Raw genomic sequence first — 23,258 nt, 5'->3', positions numbered from 1 at the left:
TCCATGGGGGCAGAGAAATGACAGCTGCATCTGCGTTGCAAGTCCCTGGGCAGATGGGAGCATCTGCTCAGCAAAGACAAAAATCCTCTTTCTACAGGGCCCAACAGATGTGGATCCTAAAGGTAAAAAGATCTTCTTGTAAAATGCAGAGGATAATTTTATATACAAAATTGAGAGCAAGAACAGGCGGGCTGACTTGAGCTTGCTGCAGAGCCTTGCCTGGGCCCTCTGGGAAGATTGAGCCAGTGGACCCTTAGGAGCCTCTTGGTTTTCTTCTGAAGTGCCAGACTGGCCCAGAGGCATCTCTGGAGAGCAGGGAGGCATCATACTCCTTCCATGTTCCTTTCTCTCAACAGAAAATGCATACTCCTGTCTCAATAGGAGGGAAACACCTGCTTCTTGTACCTCCCTGAAACGCAACGTTCAAGTTCTTAGAAGGGTCTTTAGGCTCTCAGCCCTAATGTGTGAGAGTGGAAAATACCTCCTTTCTCCCAAAACACACACACACACACACACACACACACACACACACACACACCCACACCCACACACACCCCTCCCTGTCAGCCTTGCCTACAGTAGGTTTTCAGTGTTTCTTAGGGCAGGAGATCCCATAAACAAGGTTTTCAGTGAGGATTTCAGAGGTGCAAGCTCTTCTGATTGTGGCTGGGGACAGCACCTGGAGGCCCAAGAGATTCAGACGAGAAACAGAGAGCACTTGGAGGGATCCCACATGGCCAGTGGAAGTCTCAACCTCATCACAGGGCACACAATAAATTAGTAGCCCCCATATAGCCTAGAGCACAAAATGGGGTACAGAAAATGGTCAGCTGGGTACAGGAATAAATATTAGACCTTTATTGATATTCGATTTTTACTTCCTTCTCTAACAGTTTGTATATTTTATAAATGTATGTGATACATTAGTTTAGTTGGCATATGAATACATTTTATATAAATTTTTACATCTGCATTGGGTGTTGTGCCCACAAATGAGGAGGAGCGGGGAATGTGTGATCCCTCACGTAGGATGCTGAGAGGCAGGTTATAGGAAGAGCTCAGTCTCCTCTCCTCAAGCTCTCTTATTCTCTGAGTTGACATTCTACACACTCTCAGTTAGACTGACCAGTTGCCCCTAAGATGCTCCCAAATAATTCCAGTCACTTGGCTGCAAACTAGGATAAGTCTTTGTCATGTGGAGTGAAGCCACATCAATGGCATTCGCTCTCCTTGAGAGAGTGACATATAGAGATTTTCCTGTACATTAAAAAGCCTGTCACAAAAATGTACCAGCAAGAGAAAATAAAGATTAGACAAAGTACAGCAAAACAATGTGACTGTACAAACACCCAGAGGAGAAATCAATTAGCTCTAAGAAAAAGAGGAATCATCCTGCAGCAATTCAACTACAGGCAAAATGAGATCAGAAATGAGTGAAAACAGTGTGTCTCTTTTTTTAATAAGTAGGGATAAGTCACTGGGGCCTCCTTAAAGGAAAATGTCTTTTCAGTGGATTGAGGTTTGCACAACACCATGAGATTTTTTTTATTTTTTGAGGCAATGTTTTCATTTTTGTGGGCATTCAATTCCAGTGGCTAGAACTTGGAACAGTTTCTATTTGGCAAAAGCAACGTATTATGATCTGTAAGTGCATGAAATAAAACCTCATCTTACCTTTGTAAGAAACACTCTGGAGGTACTCTTTGACTTGAGAGGAAGTAAATGAGTTTAAAAGCATTAAGAAATCTGGGTAGGTTTTGTCGTAGTCACTTTGGTACGTGGTCTGTTTCTTTGTGTGCTCTTGGTTCCTCAGGAAGCTGTGCAGCACAGAAGGCACTACAGAAATACACAGGGGAGGACAAGCTGGGAGGCTGGCACCCAAGCACAGCAGTCTTACCCTTATTGTTTGAAAATGACCCTGACAGCCCCCAGCCCAGCTTTGAGCTTAGGCAGTATCCTTCATGATGCTGGTCACTAAGGCTCTGTATTAAACCAGTTCTTCCATTGACCAGGGCTAAGCAGAGCTACAGGGACTTCCAGCCTGTTGCTGCTGGAAGGGGCAGTGATGGGAGACAATGACCAGAAGGGTGAGTTTGACCGTCACTTTCAGAAGAGAAGTTTTCCCTAAACTTGACTCTTATGCAGGTCAGTGTGTTATGATGGTGAAGGAAACTGAAATATTTCACCCCAAATTACACGTCTTTGATATACTTTGAGATGGCTGTTGAGAAGGTCTGCAGACAGAGGTAGCCCTGCAAAGTTGTCTTTGAGAGTGGGGTGACCTGCATCCGTAGGGAATCTGCACTGATGCAGCCTGGCTTTCCAAGGCCTTCCCTTGTCTGGATCTAAGAAAGATTAACTAAGATCAGACTTTAGAGGTCTAAAAGAAACCTTTACCATCATTCTCTCTGAGGGCTGCTACCACTGAACAAGACCACCTTTGCTAGCCAGGCCTCCTCTTCTCCCCCTCCCATAACCTGTTTAACCAGCTCTTTCTATAACCTCAGGATAGTATAAAATCATCAACCCTCCCATCATTTCTTTGAGTTCTTATATTTTGCTTGACTCCCGTGCATGTTAATAAATTTATATGCTTTTTCTCCATTTAATCTGCCTTTTGTCAGCTGATTTTTCAGCAAACTTTCAGAGGGTAAAGAGGAAGTTTGCCTTTGGCCGCTATGATGGTGACATTCACTGCCTGCTTAATAAACAAAGGTCCTCATAGAAGCTTCTTTTTCTTTCAGGACATCTCCTGTGCACATTTGGGATGGCACAGTAAGGGACCTCCCCCCAGAGACCTAGGCATCTTCGGATGAGCATTGTGGAAGAACGATGATGTTTACAGTCATGGCTCATTGTCCATTTGGACTAATGGGGGTATGAGGTGCAGGCAACACCCAAATCACTTATATTTGATTATGAATATTGCTCATTTAATGTGAGTTCTGATATTCAAGAAACTACAATGAAAAAAGTAATAAAGTCACGATGTAAAAACCAATTTGCCCAATCTTTTTAAACCTTAAGAGCAGCTTCCAGCTCCAGGGATCCCCTTTAAGGGGTCATTGAGCAAATGGAGGGCCCAGACTGGTGAGGGGATTTGACGCTGCTACCCTGAGAAGAGTGTTTGTAGGGCCTGGAAATGCTCTAACTGGAAAAGAGAAGACTTAGGCTTAGAAGGCATATGGCAAGGTTTTCATAGAATAATAGATTTATACTAATTAACATCCATGGGAAGCAGTGGAACCAGGGGCTAGAAGTTTAGCAAGGAATATTGCAGCTGCCACACCTTCTACCCAGTTGGAGCATCGGACAACGAGGGGGCATGGGGCTACCTGAAGTGGATACACAGGGTCACTGACACCCCTTGGCAAGGATGGAGTCAGGAAGATTCACACACTACATGAGGCTCTGGACGAGGTAATTTCTAGGCCACCTTCTAACCCCGAGGTGCTAAGCGTCAATTCTGTGATTATCGTCTCAGGTACTACTTGATCCCAACTCCATGCCCGGAATGAATCATGTCTTAGACTGACACCACGTTTTCTGCTTAACTAGTAGCTTGGAGGTGGCTTGGTCACGGAATTTTGAAAAACTTTCAAGGGATGCACGTGTGGATACACTTCCAGTAGAAAATTGAGACTAAATTGGATTCCCGCCTCATCGCTTTCTGTCACTTTACAGTAACTGCATCCTTCCTCTCATTTTTTAAAAGGAGGAAGTATCCCCTAATCCCAACCACTGCCCCTCCCCAGCAGGGATGACACTCATTTCTTGGCCTAAGCAGTCAGTCATCTTCTGAAATGTACTGGCTCCCCGGGTTCCAGGTTGGGAGCCGCAGCGATGAGGTTCTGACTTCATGCCAGAATCCCTGGCTTTCTTCTTGACTATTATGAAAACGGGCTGCCAGCGCCCTCTGTGTTGAGAAGTTTTGGGGCCAGGGATTAGGATCTATGAGATTGTTTTAGAAACCGCAGCTGGGCTGGGCACAGTGGCTCACGCCTGTAATCCCAGCACTTTGGGAGGCTGAGGCAGGCAGATCACCTGACATCAGGAGTTTTAGACCAGTCTGGCCAACATGGCAAAACCCTGTCTCTATTGAAAATACAAAAAAATTAGCTGGGTGTAGTGGTGGGCACCTGTAATCCCAGCTACTTGGGAGGCTGAGGCAGGAGAATCGCTTGAACCTGGGAGGTGGAGATTGCAGTGAGCCGAGATCGTGCCACTGCACTCCAGCCTGGGCGACAAGAGTGAAACTCCATCTCAAAAAAAAAAAAAAAAAAAAAAAGAAAAAAAAAGAAAAAGAAACCGCAGCTCTACTCACCTAGACCCTGAGAAGCAACGGGCAAGCTTGAGTAGCATCCGTATTTGAAACTGAAATCCTGAAGCTCAGGAATTTTAGCTGGAATTTGGTAATTCCTTCGGAATTCGGTGTCTGGAGGTCGAGGAAGTAACTTGTCACATTCCAGAGACACGTGAGAACTTTTCTTAATCTTTTGAGCTGGGGTGGAATGGAAATGGAAGGCAATACTTACTCCTTGTGAACAAAGTAGCTAAACCCACTCTTGCTGTATTTAGAGGTCCGGTCAAGGTGCTCTGTATGAACACTTCAATGAAGAAATAATTTTCTGCTTTATCAGTCACAGGAAGTATATGCTCAAATGATCAGAAGTGGTCTCTAGTGAATGTATTTTTATGTCACGAGTCTGCTCAGTGGGCACAGAAGATGCTGATCACTCCACGGGGTCTGTCTGGTCCCTGGGGCAGAGGTGGGTGTCAGAGAGATTTTGGATAGGGCCAGGTTGCCATATAAAATGTGGGATGCGCAGTTAAATTTGAATTTCAGATAAATAATGACTTTTTAGTGTAAATACTTGCTATCTACTGCATGTCATTATTCGAATTTAACTGGGCATCCCATAGTTTTATTTGCTTAATCTGGCAGGCCTAGATGGGGTGGTGTATATCATCTCCATTATCTGGAAAAAAAAAAAAAAAACATTCGAAGCTTATCCCTTACTGATGGAGGGTTAGGTAACATCACTGGCATTAGTGGATAGCACTACTATTATTTCTTTGAAATATCTCTGCTAAAACATATTCATTAAATATCTGTGAAGCACTGAAGCCAGTGTTACAAACATTATCAGATTACAGAGGCAAGAGTTACAATCCATCTCACTTAGAATGAGTTCATTCCTGATTCTTGCTACAAAGACTTAGTTCAGAGGCGTATCATATAACACCATCTTTATTCAGAAAGACGAAGATGTCAAAAACATGGATTTCATGAGCAATGTCCAAACAGTGCAAATTACTATTGACACTGAACTCAATTCTCTTCCAAATTAGTTTTCCAATAGATCTTTTCAAAATAAATCCTAATATATATTGTATATCAAACGATTTACAACAGTACCTACTGGTATACGTTTTATATCAAAGGATACATAATTGCATCTGCTGGCACCTGAGAGCATTTTTATATTGATTTTTAAAAAATGATTTCTGTCTAGACCAGCAGAGGAAGAGAGGATTCCAGTACATGTTGCCTCTTACTTCAGATAACTCAGGAGGAGAGGGCATAGGTATTTAATAGCCCCTGTAATGACCTCATAAACTGCCCAGACAGAAGGCAGGCTATAGAGGGGAGGAACTTGTGGGGCTCAAAATCAGGGCACCTCTTAAGATATTTTGAAAAACCATCTGGCACTGTTCCTGTAACTTCCATCTATAACTCAGTGCCATGATTCGAATGTGTCCCCGCAAAAGAAAACTTAATCCCTAACGCAACAGTGTTGGGAGGCGGGGCCTAATGAGAGGTGTTTGGGTCTTGGGCACTCTGCCCTCATGAGTGGATTAATGCTGTTATCGTGGGAGTGGGCTAGTTATTGCAAGAGTGGGTTCCTGATAAAAGGGTGAGTTTGGCTTCCTTTCTCCCACTTTCACGCTCTTGTCCTTCCATTTTCTACCATGGGATGATGCCGCAAGAGGGCTCTTGCAAGCCGCCAGCATTATGCTCTCGGTTTCCCAGCCTCCAGAACCATGAAACAAATAAATTTATTTCCTTATAGATTACCCAGTCTCACATACTCTGTCAAAGCTGCACAAAACAGACTGAGGCACTTGGTTTTTTCACTAGGAGCTTTATAAGCAAAACCAAATTTCCATTGAAACACTTGATGCTTTCACCTATATCTCTTCCCTAGAGCTACCATTCCATAGTAAATGTTTGCAGTTCCTATATCAGTTCTGTGCTATTTGCCAAGGTTACACATAATTAAATCATCGTCCTACCTTAAGACAATGAGTGTGAATACAAAGATATCTACAGAACAAACAGGTAGGGAATGTGGTAATTCTTGCAACCATAACATTTGGAACTGTGGATTTCACATGGAAATATGACATCAGAATAACCTGGGAAGGGTCTCTCAGAATACCTCTGCTGACCCTTATCCCAGACATTGAGAACCTCCAGAAGTGAGCTCCAGGCACTTACACTGTGAAAACAAACCACCCGTGTGCTGAAGAATTACTGACTCAGGGCTTTGAATAGGGTGCTACAGGAGCCCAGAGAGAGTATGAGCAGGGGCTGTGTTGGAGGAAGAGGAGGACGACAGGAACTACAAGGCAGTCACAGTAAGGAGATTTGACAACGGGTCGACACAGAAGCAAAGAGTGCCTAGTGTGTTTGTGAAACTTGGCCTTGCTTGCAGAAGGGTGGGGCATGCAGGGCAGGGAGGAGGAGCTGAGGGTAAAACAGGAGAGGCAAGCTGGGGCCAGGCTGTGAAGGGTCTGGAACGTCCATTCCACATGAACAATGATGGACCGGCATAGATGTGGAATCATTGGAGATGAAGACCCAGAAAAGGCAAAAGCCAGGACCTAGACTTAGATATCTATAGAACGAACAGAGAATGTGGTGAGTCTTACAACCAAAACCCTTGGAACTGTAGATCTCACATGCAGATAAGACATCAGAATCACCTGGGAAGAGTTTTGCAGAATACAAAGAGTCTCACTCTTCATTGATCCATCTGTACCTATCACAGTAATAGAACTCATTAAGTATTTACTAAGTTAGTGAGTGAACGTACACACCAAAAAACCTGGAAACATAATTGCTATGGATTAGCAATTAATTTCTGAAATACACTCTAGTGACTGCCTATATGATCAATCTATGCTTAAGGTAACTCCTACTAAACTATATATTGTTCATTCCATAGCATGGGCTTAGTTCTTTTAAACTGATGCTTTTGTTGTCTTTATAAAATGTTGTGTTAATGAGCTTCACGCGTTATTTGGAAGAGAGATTCTTGATAAAAAGGGACCTAAGCAACATCTAAAACCCCCATAGTTGTGCTGAAGTATGGACAGAAATAATAACCATGAGTTAGAGCTGACCTGACCCGGTGACGCCTCCCCGCAGGGGTCCTGTTCTCAGGAGCTCAGCTCCCCTGGGTTTCTTTTCCACTGGAGTAAAACTGGAATGGTTTAGCCCAAGGAAAGAAACTGGCCCATTTAAGATTAGGTGTGGCATCTGCAGAAAGGCCCAAACCAAAAGTCAGTTTTCAGCAAGGACCATTCAAAACTATTAGGACCAGCCGGGCGTGGTGGCTCATGCCTGTAATCCAGCATTTTGGGAGGCTGAGACGGGTGGATCACGAGGTCAGGAGATCGAGACCATCCTGGCTAACACGGTGAAACCCCGCCTCTACAAAAAATAAAAAATTAAAAAAAAAATTACCTGGGTGTGGTGGCGGGTGCCTGTAGTCCCAGCTACTTGGGAGGCTGAGGCAGGAGAACGGTGTGAACCTGGGAGGCAGAGCTTGCAGTGAGCCAATATCAGGCCACTGCACTCCAGCCTGGGTGACAGAGTGAGACTCTGTCTCAAAAACAAACAAACAAACAAAACAAACAAAAACGCTTTAAGACCGTTGACACATAACCTATAGCCAAGTGGGAACTAGCTCCGCTGTCTATCAGTTCTGATTCATCGAAGCCACGCTCTCTAAGCCTGAATGTGAAAAGCAGCACCTTTCAGTGCTCCTCAGTCATTTACCTTAATTCCATAATGAGGATAAAAAGCTAAGACATGGCCCTTGTGCTTCAGAAGCTTAGATTATTACAATATCATGAGTCCTACAAAAGAAGTTAAGAACCAGGGCTGTTAAAACACATGGGAGGGCCAACAATCCAAAGGTAGAGGATCAAAGAAGGCTTCCAGAAGAGAGGTGAGGCCTATAACTAGACTTAAATTATGGGTAGACATAGGCTGAGAAGGAAGCGAGACGTGCTCCACAGGGAGGAAGCAATGCGTGCAGCCAGCCCAAGGCCACGAGGCATGGAGGTATGTGGAGGGTGTGAGTCGGGACGGCTGGCAAGGTCATGAGGGTGGGGGCTGACAAGGGAGGAGGCGACGTGGCAGCCAGGACCATATTGTACAGGACTCATGTAAGGCATTTAGCTTTTATCCTGAGGACAATGAAAATTCACTGAAGGGTTTTAAGCCATAAAGTGACATCAGTTTGCACATCTGGAGACTCACTGTGGCTGTCTTATGGACAGTGGGTTAGAGGGGACAAAACTGGGAAAGCTCCTCTAGCTGCCAGGTGGTGAAAGAATTGGAGGGAACCTATGGATAATGCAGGAAGATTGGCTGCCGGGGGAAGGAGATGAGTTGGAATGCTCATGAGGCTTTTACTTAGCACCCAATATAGGAAACTGAGGGTCTGAGGAGAGGTTTGGGAAGAGATACAAATGTGGAGGTTCTCAGGATAGTTGCTCTTTGAAGGAATCAGAAACTCTAATAGAGGCCAAACAGAAAAATGACCAGACAGAGGAGTCAAAAAAGTAGGGGGGAGCTGGAAGTGTGTGGAAACACAGGAGTGCAAGGAGAACAGTGGTCCAAGAGAGACAGCAGAAACCACAGTTAATGATGCTCAAAGGCTGGGTAAGATGCAAATGGAAAAATCTCCGTTGAAGGTCATTGCAGACCTTGAAAGGAGCAGTTCAGTGAATGGTCGGGGCAGACACCAGGCTAGAAGGGGTTGAAAAGTCAAAGGGTAAGCTTCCCATTAAACTCAGTGGATTGTATACCTGTATTTAGGACTCCTCTGTCCCCAAACTCCATTGGAATGATCGTAGATTAGAAATGTTCATACATTTTTAGAAAATGGAAAACAAATGTAGATATAGTAACAGATTGAGCAAAGTAGAGGAAGCTGAAGCGTAGATGACTGCAGAGGGGAATAGCAAAGACGTGAACTAGGTAACCCACACTACAGAGAACTTACAGGCTCAAAGGTAACAGGTACAGTGGAAGGCAGTGAATGAGGCTCAGGGCTGAACACAGAGGCTTGGCTATAAACTTGAATACCAAATGGCTTCCCGGAACAACTTCATAACCCCGCTTCATTATGTGACTATTCCTTCCTAACCAGAAGTTTATTCTCTGCAAAACTGAACCAAAGAAGCTCTGGACTGAGGGACACCAGGCACAGTAAAAGGTGAGTGGAGTGAGATGCTTGATTGAAAAAAGAGGGTTCAGTGAACGTCTGCACACCAGCCAGGAAGATCCCAACCCCTTGCTTCGCTGATCCTGCTCTCAGAATGCCAGCAGTCAGAATTACCTCTCTGGAGAGACTGATCCACAAATAATGACATTTAGGGATTTCCCCAAAAAAGATAGCTCATCCTCTAATCACCTAAGTCAAGTACCAGCTAACAAGTCCCTTCTCTGTACATAGTTTTTAATTATATTTGAGTACTTCCTTTCTAGGTTTTTGAGCCCTGGAGTTTAATATTTTGTGTGCACCCACTTTAAGAAAAACAAGAGTTCACAAAAGTGAAACTTGAGTTGAGCTTTATAATAAATCTGCCTGTGGTCCCTTACAAATATGGACAATCAATTTTCATTAGACCATTAAGACATTCAGAGAAAAATAGATACAATGCAAGAAACAGATGAAAATGCTGAAAGTATATCATAAATATCTTAAAACTCATGAGAATTATTGCATCTATAAAATAAGAACAGAATGCTGTTTTTAAAAAATAATTGGAGAGAGGAAGAAAGAGAGCTTAGAAATTAAAAATGTGAGACATGTAATAAAATTTATTAGAAGAGCTAGATTAAAAAATAAAGACGCTTTCAGCTGGGCGTGGTAGCTTACATCTGTAATCCTAGCACTTTGGGAGGCCAAGGCGGGTGGATTGCCTGACCTCAGGAGTTTAAGACCAGCCTGGGCAACATGGTGAAACCCCGACTCTACTAAAAATACAAACAAATTAGCCAGATGTGGTGATATGTGCCTGCAGTCCCAGCTACTCAGGAGGCTAAGGCATGAGAATTGCTTGAATCCAGGAGGCAGAGGCTGCAGTGAGCCAAGATCACACAACTGCACTCCAACCTGGTGGAGACTCTGTCTCCATGAAAAACAAACAAACAAACAAAACATAAAAGGTAAAGAAGTTTTCAAATAAACAGAACAAAAATACAAACAGAAAGAAGCTAGGAGAGAAAAGGTAAGATAATTCAAGGCTCAATCCAACTATCCAGTAGCTTCCTAAGAAAGGGTGTATTGGAGGAACTTTCGAAAGTATATTCTTGTCAATCTGGAAATGTCTATTTTTCTTCATTACACTTGCTTGATAGTTTGGCTGGATATAGAATTTTAGGTTGGAAATCACTTCCCTTCAACACATTTTTCCAAATGTCTTCTAGCATCCAGGATTTCTGTGTAGAAGACAGATGCCATTTTAATTTCTCATCCTTTTTTTATGTTATCCCCCTGGAAACTCTTAAGATCTCTTTATTCCTGACATTCTGAAATTCCACACTTACATGCATTAGTGACAGTCTTTTGTCATTCATTATGTCAGGCATTCAGGGGCCCTTTCAATCTAGAAACTCTGAGAATTTTTTCCTGCATTACTCCTTTAATATTTTTCTCTCCTCTCTTTTCTCTGTTCTATTCTGTCATTGTGTTTGGGAAAAAATTTGGTAAGTGTACAACAAAGTATAGAAAAAAATAGTGATGGGCATGTAGAAAACTAAATACGTAGAGAAAAACAATTAATTCTGGTAAAAATAAGAGAAAACAACAAGTAAAGGAAATAATGAAATACAACTTGGCTCAGCAGCAAACATTTACATACTCGTGTAATCACAGTATGTCATATCATAATATATACACTAGCAATTGAATTTAAGAAGAAATCTGTAATATAATTATATTGACATGATAGATGGAGGACCAGTGAGACAGAGTTATAGGACAGCCAAATCCTTGACTTCCAAAACAGAAGTCAATAATGTCTAAAATTTATGAATGAAGGAAGAGCAGTAGAAGCATATTATTTAAAAATCACGTAAGAAGAAATAGTTAACCAGATTGAAATTGACTGCCAATGAGAAATAGGAGTAGGGATGGAGCAAGGTAGGTCAAGGAACTACTGTTGTTTCTTTATAAGCCTCTAAGTAATCATTTAAGTATACGCATACATTCGTTTAATAAAAGTAAATTTTAATTTTTAAAAACTATAAACAAGAAGTTAGGAATTCAGAACACCATGTATAAACTGACACTTGAAGAAATTTTAGCTGGGAAGGAGGTAGTTCTAACAAGAGAAGCCAGACTGCCTGGGTTCAAATCCTAGACTCCACCAGTCCTGAGCCAGGCAACCCTGGGCATGTTGCTTAACCACACTGAGTTTGAGATCCCCCTCTTTGATTGGAGGTAATAACTTCAAAGGTTGTGAAAATTAACTGCGTTAATTTATGAAAAGCTAAGGTCTTAGTAAACGCTGGCTGTTTATGAAGGGAAGCAGAGAAATGAACAGTAGCTAAAAGAAGAGATGGGGCTGAGGGAAAGCTCTGTTTTTGTTTTCATCTGGAACATGCTAGATGGGATACACTACAGTCAATGTGCATGCCGGTGGGGTGGGATTAATACTTTAGAGATAGAGGGATGACGTTGGAGAAAAGGCCAGTGAACTGGAAAGATAAAATTCTTGTTTAGGGGACAGGGAGACAGATCCGCAGCTCACAGGGATCGATGGCACTGTTGGGGCAGGAAGGGGGACATAGGATGAAAGTAGAGACACCCAGGCCTTGCGAGATGTGTCATTCTCCTCTCCTCAGGTGAACAGGGGCCTCAGCAGTCCCTGGCTTGTGTTCAGAGCCCACAGGACAGCCAGCCTTCCTCAGCTGTCACTGGGTGTCATTATTTTGTCACCAAAAGGCAGAACACCAGTACTCCAACTGCCATTTTGTCACAGGGCTTAGAGTCGTGCACCAAGGTGTGTTGCTTTGTCAGTAACTTACGAAAAGGTTTCCATCTTTGAGTTTAAAAATACAATCAATTTTCATGAATTCTCAATAAAGTAAATTTCCTGCTGATAAGCAAGAACAAAATTGCATTGAATCACCAAATATGTCATTTCTGGAAAATGTGTCGGTCTAGATGGAACTCAGTTTTGACCCCCTGAGACATGGAAGCTATGATGTCATCTCTACTTACCCTGCAAAAAACCAGTCAAAGGTGTTCCCAGCCCCAGAGCCCTAAGGGCAGAGCCAGGTGAAGCGTAAGAGAATCTAGATTCTCACAGGGGAATCTGCACAGCAGAGCTCCCATCCCAGGACACATGTGCTGTTCCAGGAAGCAGGATGAACAGCATGCTGGACTTTTCATCTCTAACAAGGGAGAGAATAAAATGGCCCTCACTTCATCCTCTCGTGGTTTCCTACTTATCTACGGAAGACACCAGCATTCCATCCACATGGAACTCCAAGGCAGACTCCTGTTACTCCCTTATCCCTGACATCTGTCAGTCACTCATCCCTATTATTCATTCATTTGTTCAGCCCATATTTATTTTCATCACCTGTGATAAGCCAGGCACTGGGGTGGGTGCTGGTGAGACAATGTGAGCCAAAGAGCCACAGCCTCTACCCTGGAAGGGGCTTATTGCTGACTGAAGTGCCCATGCCACCACCTTGCAGATCCTGCTTCCCCCCACACTGCCACAGCCATGTGTCAAGCGACCTCACTCCTTTCTGCACTCCTCTAACAGGCTCCTCCTGTCCATCTTCCTCCTGAAGGCCATCTCCGTTCTTCACTCTGCAGCCAGCGTGAGGCTTCTGAAAGTCGACATCTGAATTGTGTCACTACCTTAATAAAAACCTCTTAATTGCTTCTGGGATGAACTCCAAACTCTTTAGTGTGCCCTGTAAGGCCCTTCCAGACTGGGTGCTCTCTGCGCACGCTGATCTCCTCCCTCAACCCTCCCTTTGCCCTTGATGCTCTGCTCTTGCTGAAGTTCTTTTAGTTCCTGAAATGTTCCTCCAGGGCTTTCAATCCTGCAACACCACTCTCCCCTCCCTCTTTGGTTGGCTCATTCCTCTTCATCCTTTGGGCCAGGCAGGGAAGCCTTTCCTGACCCCCGACCCCACACTAGGCTGGATGTCCTCCTGTATGCCCATAGCAACCCTCATTTCCCACAAGGTGCACCTTTTGATACTTGATGGTTTTTATTTGCAAAATTGCCTGTTTCCATGCCTGGACTTTGAGTTCCTTGAGGGAGAAGAACACACACATGCTGCCGAACACTGCAACTCCAGGGCCTACTACATGACCCGGCAAAAAAAAGGAAAACAAATGTGTTTACCTTTCGATCTGTCCACAAAATCTCTCTTAGTAATGGAAATAAACTGATTTGATAGTGCCTTGTTAACTTCTTTCATTGAAGCAGGGATTTTCCAAGGGAGGCTGTTCTTTAGTGTCCTCGTTTGTTGACAGTGAGGTAGCGTCCACGGGAAAACGCCCTATCAAAGCAAACACAATTTTCAGGAAAATCTATATGGGCTCACCTAATAGGATCAATAATCTGAGTGTCTGTATGCACATATTCTTCAGAATCCTTTACAACCAGCTGCCACTGCAGGTGCGTGGATGCAGGGAGCTGGTGAACAGGAGCCATTGGTTGACCTAGCCGAAACGCAGTCTCCGTACATTTCTTTGACTTTTCACATTGAAAATGAGAAAATAAGATTGAAAACTTCAAAGAGTGTGCTTCCAACCAGAAGTCTCCTACAGATAAGACCAGGGGAAGAAATAAGCCATGTGAATTCTAGTTCTGGCCATTCCCAAGGAGCACAGGCAGTGACTGCTTTCCCCTTGGGAGCCCCTGAGGAAAACCCTGCCTCACATGCAGAGGCCTCAGCAACTTCCTGGAGGACAGGGAAAGGCCAGCACTCTCTTCTCACCTCCAAAGAGATTTCAGGATGATAAAACTTGAAACCTCCACCTCCTCTTGCCATCGTCCCTCTTTCCCATGATCTTGCTTCCTATTTCCCTGAGAAAACTGAAGCCACCAGAAAAGAACTTCCACAGGCCACGAACCGTGTCCCAGCCACTGCACCTGCACTCACACATGCTGTGATGGGAGGGGAGCTGCAGGTGCTCTCAGCAAGGCCCAGCCCTGCCTGCAGCACCAGATCCCTCTCTACTGAGTCTACTCCAGCAAATCGCTCCAACAATCCTCACTTGTCTCTTGCAACTTGAATCTCTTCCTTTCTGCTGGGTCATTGCCGTCAGTATCCAAGCATGCGTTTATTCCTCCTATCTTAAAAAGAAAGCACTCTCTTCACTCTACTTCCCCTTCTAGTTACTAAGCTATTCCTAGTTTCCCTTTGCACCAAAATTCTTCAAAATAGTTAGGTATACTCACTGTCCCAAATTTGCCTCTTAAATCTCTTTTAATTTTCAAGTTCTCTCTTGATCCCCTTCTTTCCCTCACAATTTATCAACTGGAAAAACCAATATATAAAATTATAATTTATCTACTGAAGAAGTCATTTGATGTGCAGGGGTCCCCACAGTCTGGATTTTGTTGATTGCGTATGCATTTGTTGTTTAACAAGTTCCTCTGTCCCCTATATTTCCTGCAAATTGGCAGGTGGATCCAGAGACTCAAATTCACCAAACTAGAAGTCAAGTGTGTCCAATCCACGGCCCCATCCAGGACGGCTTTGAATGTGGCCCAACACAAATTCATAAACTTTCTTAAAACATTATGAGATATTTTCGCGATTTCGTTTTTTAAAGCTCATCAGCTATCATTAGTGTTAGTGTATTTTATGTGTGGCCCAAAGCAATTCTTCTTCCAATGTGGCCCAGGGAAACCAAAAGATTAGACATCCCTGAATAAATGGCGTTTCACAAGGCTGTAGGAGGCGGATAATATATGATTGTTTTTCTTGTGTAATGTTAGCCGTTGTTGACATTCAATGCCTCGATTAACAGGAGCCGCCGTCTGGCATTTGAACACTCATTGACTGAGAACACACAGGACGGTCTGCCACACTAGCTCTCATTGGCTGAGGACAAGATAGTCTGCCACACTAGCTCTCATTGGTTGAGAGCCTTCAATAGTACTTAGAGGAAGGGAAAAGTATATGGTCGTGTGTTTGTGGGTGTATAAATACTGTATAGTATTGTATACATACAGTATAATATTGTAACCAACTCTTTTACATTAGTTGTAAAATATAAAGGATGACCAAGCATAGTGTCTCATGGCTGCAATCCCAGGGCTTTGGAAGGCCAAGGTGGAAAGATTGGTTGAACCCAGGAGTTTGAGAACTGCCTGGGAAACAGAGTGAGATTCCATCTCTGCAAAAAGTAAAAAATTAGCTGGGCATGGTGGCACGCACCTGTACTTCAAGCTACTCTGGAGGCTGAGGTGGGAGGATCACTTGAGTTCAAGAGTTCAGGGCTGTAGTGAACTCTGATTGATTGTGCCACTGCACTTCACCCTGGGCCACAAAGCAAGATCTTGTCTCTAATATATATGATTATATGCAATAATACATATGTTAGAGACATATTTATATATTATATATAAATTATATACTAAATATATAATTTATTTATTATATATTATATAATAAATATATATTATAATATATATAAATTATATATAAAATATATAGAATTTTTATATATAATATATAATAAATATAATTTATATATATAATTTTTAGAGATGAGTTTTATGTATATATCTCCAGGAGATATATATATATGTGTGTGTGTATATATATGTATAAATCTATACATATTTTTTTTCCAGGGTTGAATAGATTACAATGAATGGATAACACAAGGAACCACCAAATTGAATTGGCTATATGTGTACATTCTAATGACTTCCAAGTCCATATGTCCAGCTCATCTCTCCCCCATGAGCTCCAGACCTGTCTATTAAACTGCCAGTTTGACATATCTTCAACCAACAGGTCTTCAACTAAAACTACATGTTCCCCCAATGCCCTTCTCCACCCAACCTAGTCCTCCACCATGTTCCAGCTGAGTAAACAGCGTCTGCATATGCTCAGCTGTCCAAGTCAGAAGTTGAACATTATACTTTCCTCTTCCTTATCCTTTGCATCCTTTTAGTCATCAAATCCTGTTCATTCTATGTCTTATCATCTATTGAATGCATCAAGGTGGCTCCATCCTAGGTGGTCCCATCCCACGTGGCAGTCAAGTAAATGATACCCTTTACTACAACCAAGCATTGCCTTTTGTGATGGGAGAAGGGAACAGAAAGCCAAGAAAACACACAGGGAGAATCAGTTATTTCCATCCAGGGGAGAAGGGCTTTCTTTAATCCGAGTCTCAAATAAATATAGGGATTCCCTTAGTGCACAGGATAAGGGCATTCTAGGTAGAGGAAACAGAATGATTTTAAAAATGGAGGTTTGAAAGTGCATGAAACATAAGGCTAAGCACAAATACTTGTACGTGGCTGTTCACAGCAGCACAATTCACAATAGCCAAAAAGTGGAAACAATCCAAAGATGCATTAATGGATGCACAGACAGACAAATTGTGGTTTATCCATGGGAGAGAATATTATTCAACTGTGATGAAGAATTGGAACTACTGATATTTGCTACATGGATGCTACATGGGTAGTCTTCATAATAGTGCTTTTCCTGTCATCTTTCTAGTCAGATAATTTCTTAGCTGATGAACCTTGAAAACGTTATGCTAAGTGAAAAGAAGCCAGACACAAAAGGTCACCCATTCCACATAAAATAGGTGGAATTCCACACCTAGTCCACCTAAAATATCCACAAAAGGTAATCCACAGAGGTAGAAAGCAGACGGTGGGGAGTGGAGTTGGGGGTAATTGCTTAATGGGTATGAGGTCTCCTTCTAGGATGATGAAAATGGTTTGGAACAAAAAAAGAAGTGACGGCTGTCCAACAACATGTATGTACTAAATGCCACTGAATTGTTCACTTTAAAAGGTTAATTCTATATTATGTAAATTTCACTTCAACTTTTAAAAGTCCTTTTTAAAAAAAAAAACTCCAGGGGATAGAACGTAAGTGGTTAGAAATAAATGTGAGATGGTAGACAGGAAATAGTCTGAAAAGAACCATGTATCCTGTAACTGTAGAAGCTGAAAGATCTTTGTGACATATTTAAACTCTCATTCTTATGGGTTGTTGATACAGTATTAAATTCAACACATATGTAGATATTATCTTACTTCATTGAGATGAGATTTGTGGCTCTTGATTCCTCTCGAAGGCTCAGTTTTGATCAAATCTTCTTTGGAGTATGATTTCCAAGTGTACTCATCATTGTATTGTGTCTGATTGAGAATAGGATCACTAAGTGAATATGTGTATCCTAATCTTCTGATACCATTTTGGCTACAAAAAAAAAAAAAAACCCCAGCAGAAATTAGAGTCAGAGGTTAAATACCAAATCTCACAAAAGTACCCATGTCAAATCATTTTACCCCTTACATTTTTTAAAAAGATAGATTGACATAAGAGTTGATGCCAGAACTAATTTAATTTCAGGTTTTCCTTGAAGGAAAACAATGCTGTATTTTAGGATGGCTTTTAACAAAAGTACAGAGGCCTAAAATAAAATTTAAAAACATAACAATGTGAAATTTATTTCATTAATTTTTTAAAGAGCTGAACACTCTCCAGTACAAATGGCACTTCAGTGTAACCAAATAGCTGGTGAAGAAAAGCTTCTCTCTATAGAAATCTTCTATCTGATAAAGGGAAGAAATATAAGAATTGAAATATCACTAGTTTCAAGCACCTAATGAAATAATGAATCTAGGCAATGACCAGCAGTGTCCACTCGCAGCTCCAAAAGAGGACCACCAGACACTATCAGCTTCTGAGTGAATACATGCATTGCCACATATTAAATATCTTTGCCAAAATGCAGAACTTGAATCAGATGAAGTCTTTACAATGTTGGATTACAGGAAATACATGAAAAGAGAAATCATTTAAATGGCATCATGGAGATTAAAAAAAAAAAAAAAGTCCCAGAACAATGATTCTGTTTGTTCAACAGTGAATTTGTCAGAAAAAAAAAAAAAGGTTCTCTCTCTTTCTCTCTCTCTTTTTTTTAAGATTAAATGAAATAAGAGACATAATAACCAAATGAAATGTATGGACCTTTCCTGGATTCAATTTCAAACCACTGCCTTTATAAAAAAAAAAGTTATGAGACAATTGGAGAGATTTGATTGCTGATTGGCCATTTGATATTAAGGAATTGGTTTTCTTAAAGGTGAGATAATAGTATTGTTACAATTTTTAAAACATTTTTTATCTTTTAGAGATACATACAAAATCTTTAGAATTGAAATGATACAACGCCTGGGATTTGCTTCCGCATACTCCAGTGGGAAGGATGAGTGGAGGGTGCAGATAACAGTAGCTAACGAGCGATGATTGCTGTTGCTGGCTCGTAGTGGGGGATTCCTTGTATGTTCCTTTGTGTATGTTCAAAATATTTCATTTTGACTTATCTTTAAAAGAGGGCTAGATAGATTCAGATTATCTCTGTAAGAAACAAATATCTGGGATGTTGGAAACAAACATCCAGATGATCATTTATTGTCATTCAGATATAAAATGGAGAGTTTCCAAAGGGAGAGGATACAGCACAAACAACTGTTTTGTTGTTGTTGTTGTTGTTGTTTTCTGTTTGTTTTTTGGTTTTTGGTTTTTTTTGAGACAGAGTCTTGCTCTGTTGCCTAGGCTGCAGCGCACTGGTACCATCATAGCTCACTGCAGCCTCAAACTGCTGGGCTCTATCTATCCTCCCACCTCAGCCTCCCAAGTAGCTAGGACTTACAGGCATGTGCCACCATGCCCAGCTGATTTATTTTTTATTTTTGTTTTTTGAGATGACGTCTCATTATGTTGCCCAGGCTGGTCTTGAACTTCTAGCCTCAAGCGATCCACCCGCCTCAAGTAGCTGGAACTACAGGTGCATGCTACAGGCTGGGATTACAGCCGTGAGCCACCACACTTAGCCACAAAAAGCTTTAAAAGAATCAATTTTCAGATCTCAATTTCTCAATATACTCTTTCCTAGAACATATCCGCCTGAGAACAAACCCGCAAATGTATGTGGGTTCTTTCTTCCTACACCCCTTGCCTGATTCTCTCTTCCCCATTTCACCACAGGCTCTTTCTATGGTGCATTGCCTCGAGGAATAAGCCTCCAACCATGAGGGGGGCCTCCAGTGAAGGGAAACATGGTCGGAGTGATTTCAGAGACACCTCCTTGTAATCCAAGCTCCATTTGGAACCACTTGCCTGGGCTTGTGGTTCTCAATGTCATGTGTATTTCTAGAGAGTGAAGGGCTGTGCTATACCCAGGGTACTAGTTCTTTGTGGGTGGCTCTGAATTTAGGTATGTCATAGAGCATGGCTGAGAGGAATGTCTGGTTTTCTATCTCCTAACAATTATAAAACGTTCACATCCTTTTAGGGAGAGGCCTCTGAGAGAAGAGCAGAGGATGCAGAATGCTTAAAATGACTCCTTTCCTCCCACATTTAAAGATAGGCATTTATCAGCTTATCTCTAGGACATGCCATTAGCTGGAAAGAAAAGCAGCTTTGAGGTGGTGAAGCAGCACAGGTTGGTCACACTGATTACTTTAAATATAACCAGAATCTTGCCTTTTTTTTTTTTTTTTTTTTAAGACAGAGTCTCACTCTGTCACCCAGGCTGGAGCAACCTCCACTTCCCGGGTTCAAGCAATTCTCCTGTCTCAGTCTCCCGAGTAGCTGGGACAACAGGCACATGCCACCACTCTGGGCTAATTTTTGTATTTTTAGTAGAGACGGGGTTTCACCATATTGGTCAGGCTGGTCTCGAACTCCTGACCTCAGGTGACCCACCTGCCTTGGCCTCCCAAAGTGTTGGGATTACAGGAATGAGCCACCATGCCCAGCCCAGAATCCTTTACGAGACAGCAAATTTTTAAAGATACACTAGATAAAACTGACAACTAGGAATCTTGTATTTTTTTTCAGGTTTTATATTAATCATTCAATAAAGTATTTAAATTTTATTCTGAATCCAATCATGTTACAAAATACTACAATACAGCCAAGTTTCATTTTATTTTATGTTGTAAAATATTTAACAATAAATGAAAGTATAGGCTGACCTGCCAGAACAATTTTAATTTTCACTATATATAACTTTCTTTCATTGAATACTAGTAAATATTTGATTTGATGTCTGATGAAATTAATAAAATTGTTTCTGTTTTTACACATAAGTATTTAATCATTCCCAAAAGGAAAGCAGCAGAATTCTATATACATGAGAATATATTTAGGAAACATCATGCTTTTTATTATACTCTTCACAAACAACTTATACATTTATCTACACATTTTATTGCATTATTTTTGGATATGTTGCAATGAAATGTATAGCTAACTGTATAAGTTACCTGGATATAATTCATCATATCAGACTCAAATCTTTTAACACTTCTCTTGTGTACTTTTAATTGTCTTCTCTACAATATGCATTCCATAATTTATTTTTCAGTGGTTTTTATAATATTCTCAAAACATATATTAACATTTATTTGAATTGAAAGTGTAACTAGATTTTATTTGGACAGGAAATAAACCTGATTTTACTTATGGATTTGAACAACAAGGACTGATTTTACCAACTAGGTAAAGATGGTATAAACTGTATAAGCTAAATGTTCAACTCCAAGATTTTGATAAAAATATATTCAAAGTATGATAAAAGCCTTTTATGAAAAAAAGTTTGTATGATAAAAAGTTATTAAAATTTGTGTTTCCATTTTCCAAATCCTTTTTGAATATAGAAAATTAAACAAGTTGCCGCCAAGTGAAATAGTAACAGGTGCAATTTAATAGTCATGTGTTAAGACGTGTCTTTTCAGCATATTCTCAGAAACTGAGATAGGGAATAACTCAATGACTGGATGATAAATCATCTTATTAATTGCTTTCAGCAAAATTGAAGGAGTACTCAAACCAAGCTGTCAGCTGATCAGTCATTAAAAATCACATTGTGATTTCTGGGACATAATTCAGAAAGAGTTCAGAGTACTGAGTGACACTGCTATACTAAAACTCCTTTAATTTGCACCTACTTATTTAAATATATATATATATATATATATATATAAAACAAGGTTTCTTAACATTAGAAGCAGAAAAAAGTGATGCTGAGTGCAGTTGCATTCTAAAAATAACAACACTCAAAACTAGATATATGAACTAATTGAAAACTAAACAGCCACATTTATCTCATTAAGATGCAGTTGCAAAAAAATTTACTTTTTGTATTTCATAATTATGAGCATTTATAATGTATTTATTGCTTTGAGCAATTGTGTACTAAAATAATTGTGATAACTCTATACTTAGGGTCATATAACATGTTTAAAAATTAATTTCAATTAATATACTAAAATAGTTGCAAAGAAGTATAATAGAGTGATCAATAAATTGCTTTCAAACATAAAATATATTACAGCAGGGAAAAATTCTATGGAGGAAGTGGAGTGGGAATGAGAGTTCAAGAAGAGAAAGAAATGAAATAAGTGATCAAAGAAGAGCTTATTTGTGTGTTTATTTAAAAGATCATGGCAGGTATTAATTTGCTAAAGCATTCAGAGTATTCATTGGTTTTATTGAAAAGTTTTATTTTAAAATGTCAATATGTAGGATGGGGAAGAAGTTTAATCTTTTGCAGTTATTTAAATTTATGTTGACATTTGACAAAGCCATCATACAAAGACTCTCTATAACCAGGGAACTTATACAGAGTCTTCACGCCTGAAAGCACCAAGAGCCAAATTAGGCTACAACAAACTGTAAACATTAAGGTCACATCCTTAAGGGGGGAAAAAGAAATTTTAAAAAATCAAATAAAAAATAAATTCAAGAATAATTAGAATAAATAGTCTACCCAAATGAGAAGGAACCAGAAAAATAATTCTGGCAATATGACAAAACAAGGTTCTATAACATCCCTGAAAGATCACACTAGCTTTCCAGCAACAGATCTAAACTAAAATGAAATTTTTGAAATACCAGATTAAGAATTCAAAAGGCTGATTATTAAGCTACTCAAGGAGATACCAGAAGAAGGTGAAAACCAACATAAAGAAACTAAGAAACAACTCAGGATATGAATAAAAAATTTTCTAAAGAAATAGATTTTTAAAAATCAGAACTGGAAATGAAAGACACATTTAGAGAATGACAAAATGCAGTGGAAAGTTTTAACAGACTAGAACAAGTAGAAGAAAGAATTTAAGAGCTAGAAAACAAGGCTTTTGAATTAACCCAGACAAAAATAAAGAAAAAAGAATAGAAAGAAATGAGCAAAGTCTTCAAGAAATATGGGATTATGTAGAATGGCCAAATCTAAGAGTAACTGGTGTTCTGAGGGAGAAGAGTAAGTAAAAAGTTTGGAAAACTTATATGAGGGAATAAATGAGGAAAACTTTCCTGGGCTTGCTAGAGATTTAGATATCCAAATACAAGGAGCTCAAAGAACTCCTTAGAGATTCATCACAAAAAGGGCTTCACCAACACCCATAGTCATCAGGCTATCCAAAGTCAATGTGAAGGAAATAATTCTGAGAGAAGTGAGACAAAAGGATCAGGTAACCTATTAAAAAATAAAACAAAACAAAAAAACCTATCAGACTAACAGCAAATTTTTCAGCAGAAACCTTACAAACCAGAAGGGATTGGGGTCCTATTTTTAGCCTCCTTAAAGAGAGTAACTGTCAACCTAGAATTTTTTATCCAGAAAAACTAAGTTTTATAAACAAAGAAGAAATAAAGTCATTTTCAGACAAACAAATGCTGAGGGAATTTGTCACTACCAGGCCAG

At 40.6% G+C, this 23,258-nt stretch overlaps 1 protein-coding gene across 9 annotated transcripts in view; it reads right to left on the bottom strand.

Moving 5' to 3' along the window:
• TEX26 (testis expressed 26) overlaps positions 1-23,258 on the bottom strand; it is a 44,176-nt gene that overhangs the window by 4,781 nt on the left and 16,137 nt on the right. For 6 of the 9 annotated variants that reach the window (XM_077973664.1, XM_077973666.1, XM_077973663.1 and 3 more), the window contains 4 exon segments: positions 17,575-17,740; positions 13,678-13,834; positions 4,325-4,501; positions 1,675-1,836 (listed from right to left, as the gene is read on the bottom strand). In XM_077973664.1, coding sequence (XP_077829790.1) covers positions 1,675-1,836; positions 4,325-4,501; positions 13,678-13,834; positions 17,575-17,740 — 662 coding nt within the window. 9 annotated transcript variants of the gene reach the window in all.

The sequence above is a fragment of the Macaca mulatta genome, chromosome 17, assembly GCF_049350105.2.
Source record: "Macaca mulatta isolate MMU2019108-1 chromosome 17, T2T-MMU8v2.0, whole genome shotgun sequence".
In the NCBI taxonomy this organism is placed as follows: domain Eukaryota; kingdom Metazoa; phylum Chordata; class Mammalia; order Primates; family Cercopithecidae; genus Macaca; species Macaca mulatta.
This window is presented reverse-complemented; position numbering and strand designations above follow the sequence as displayed.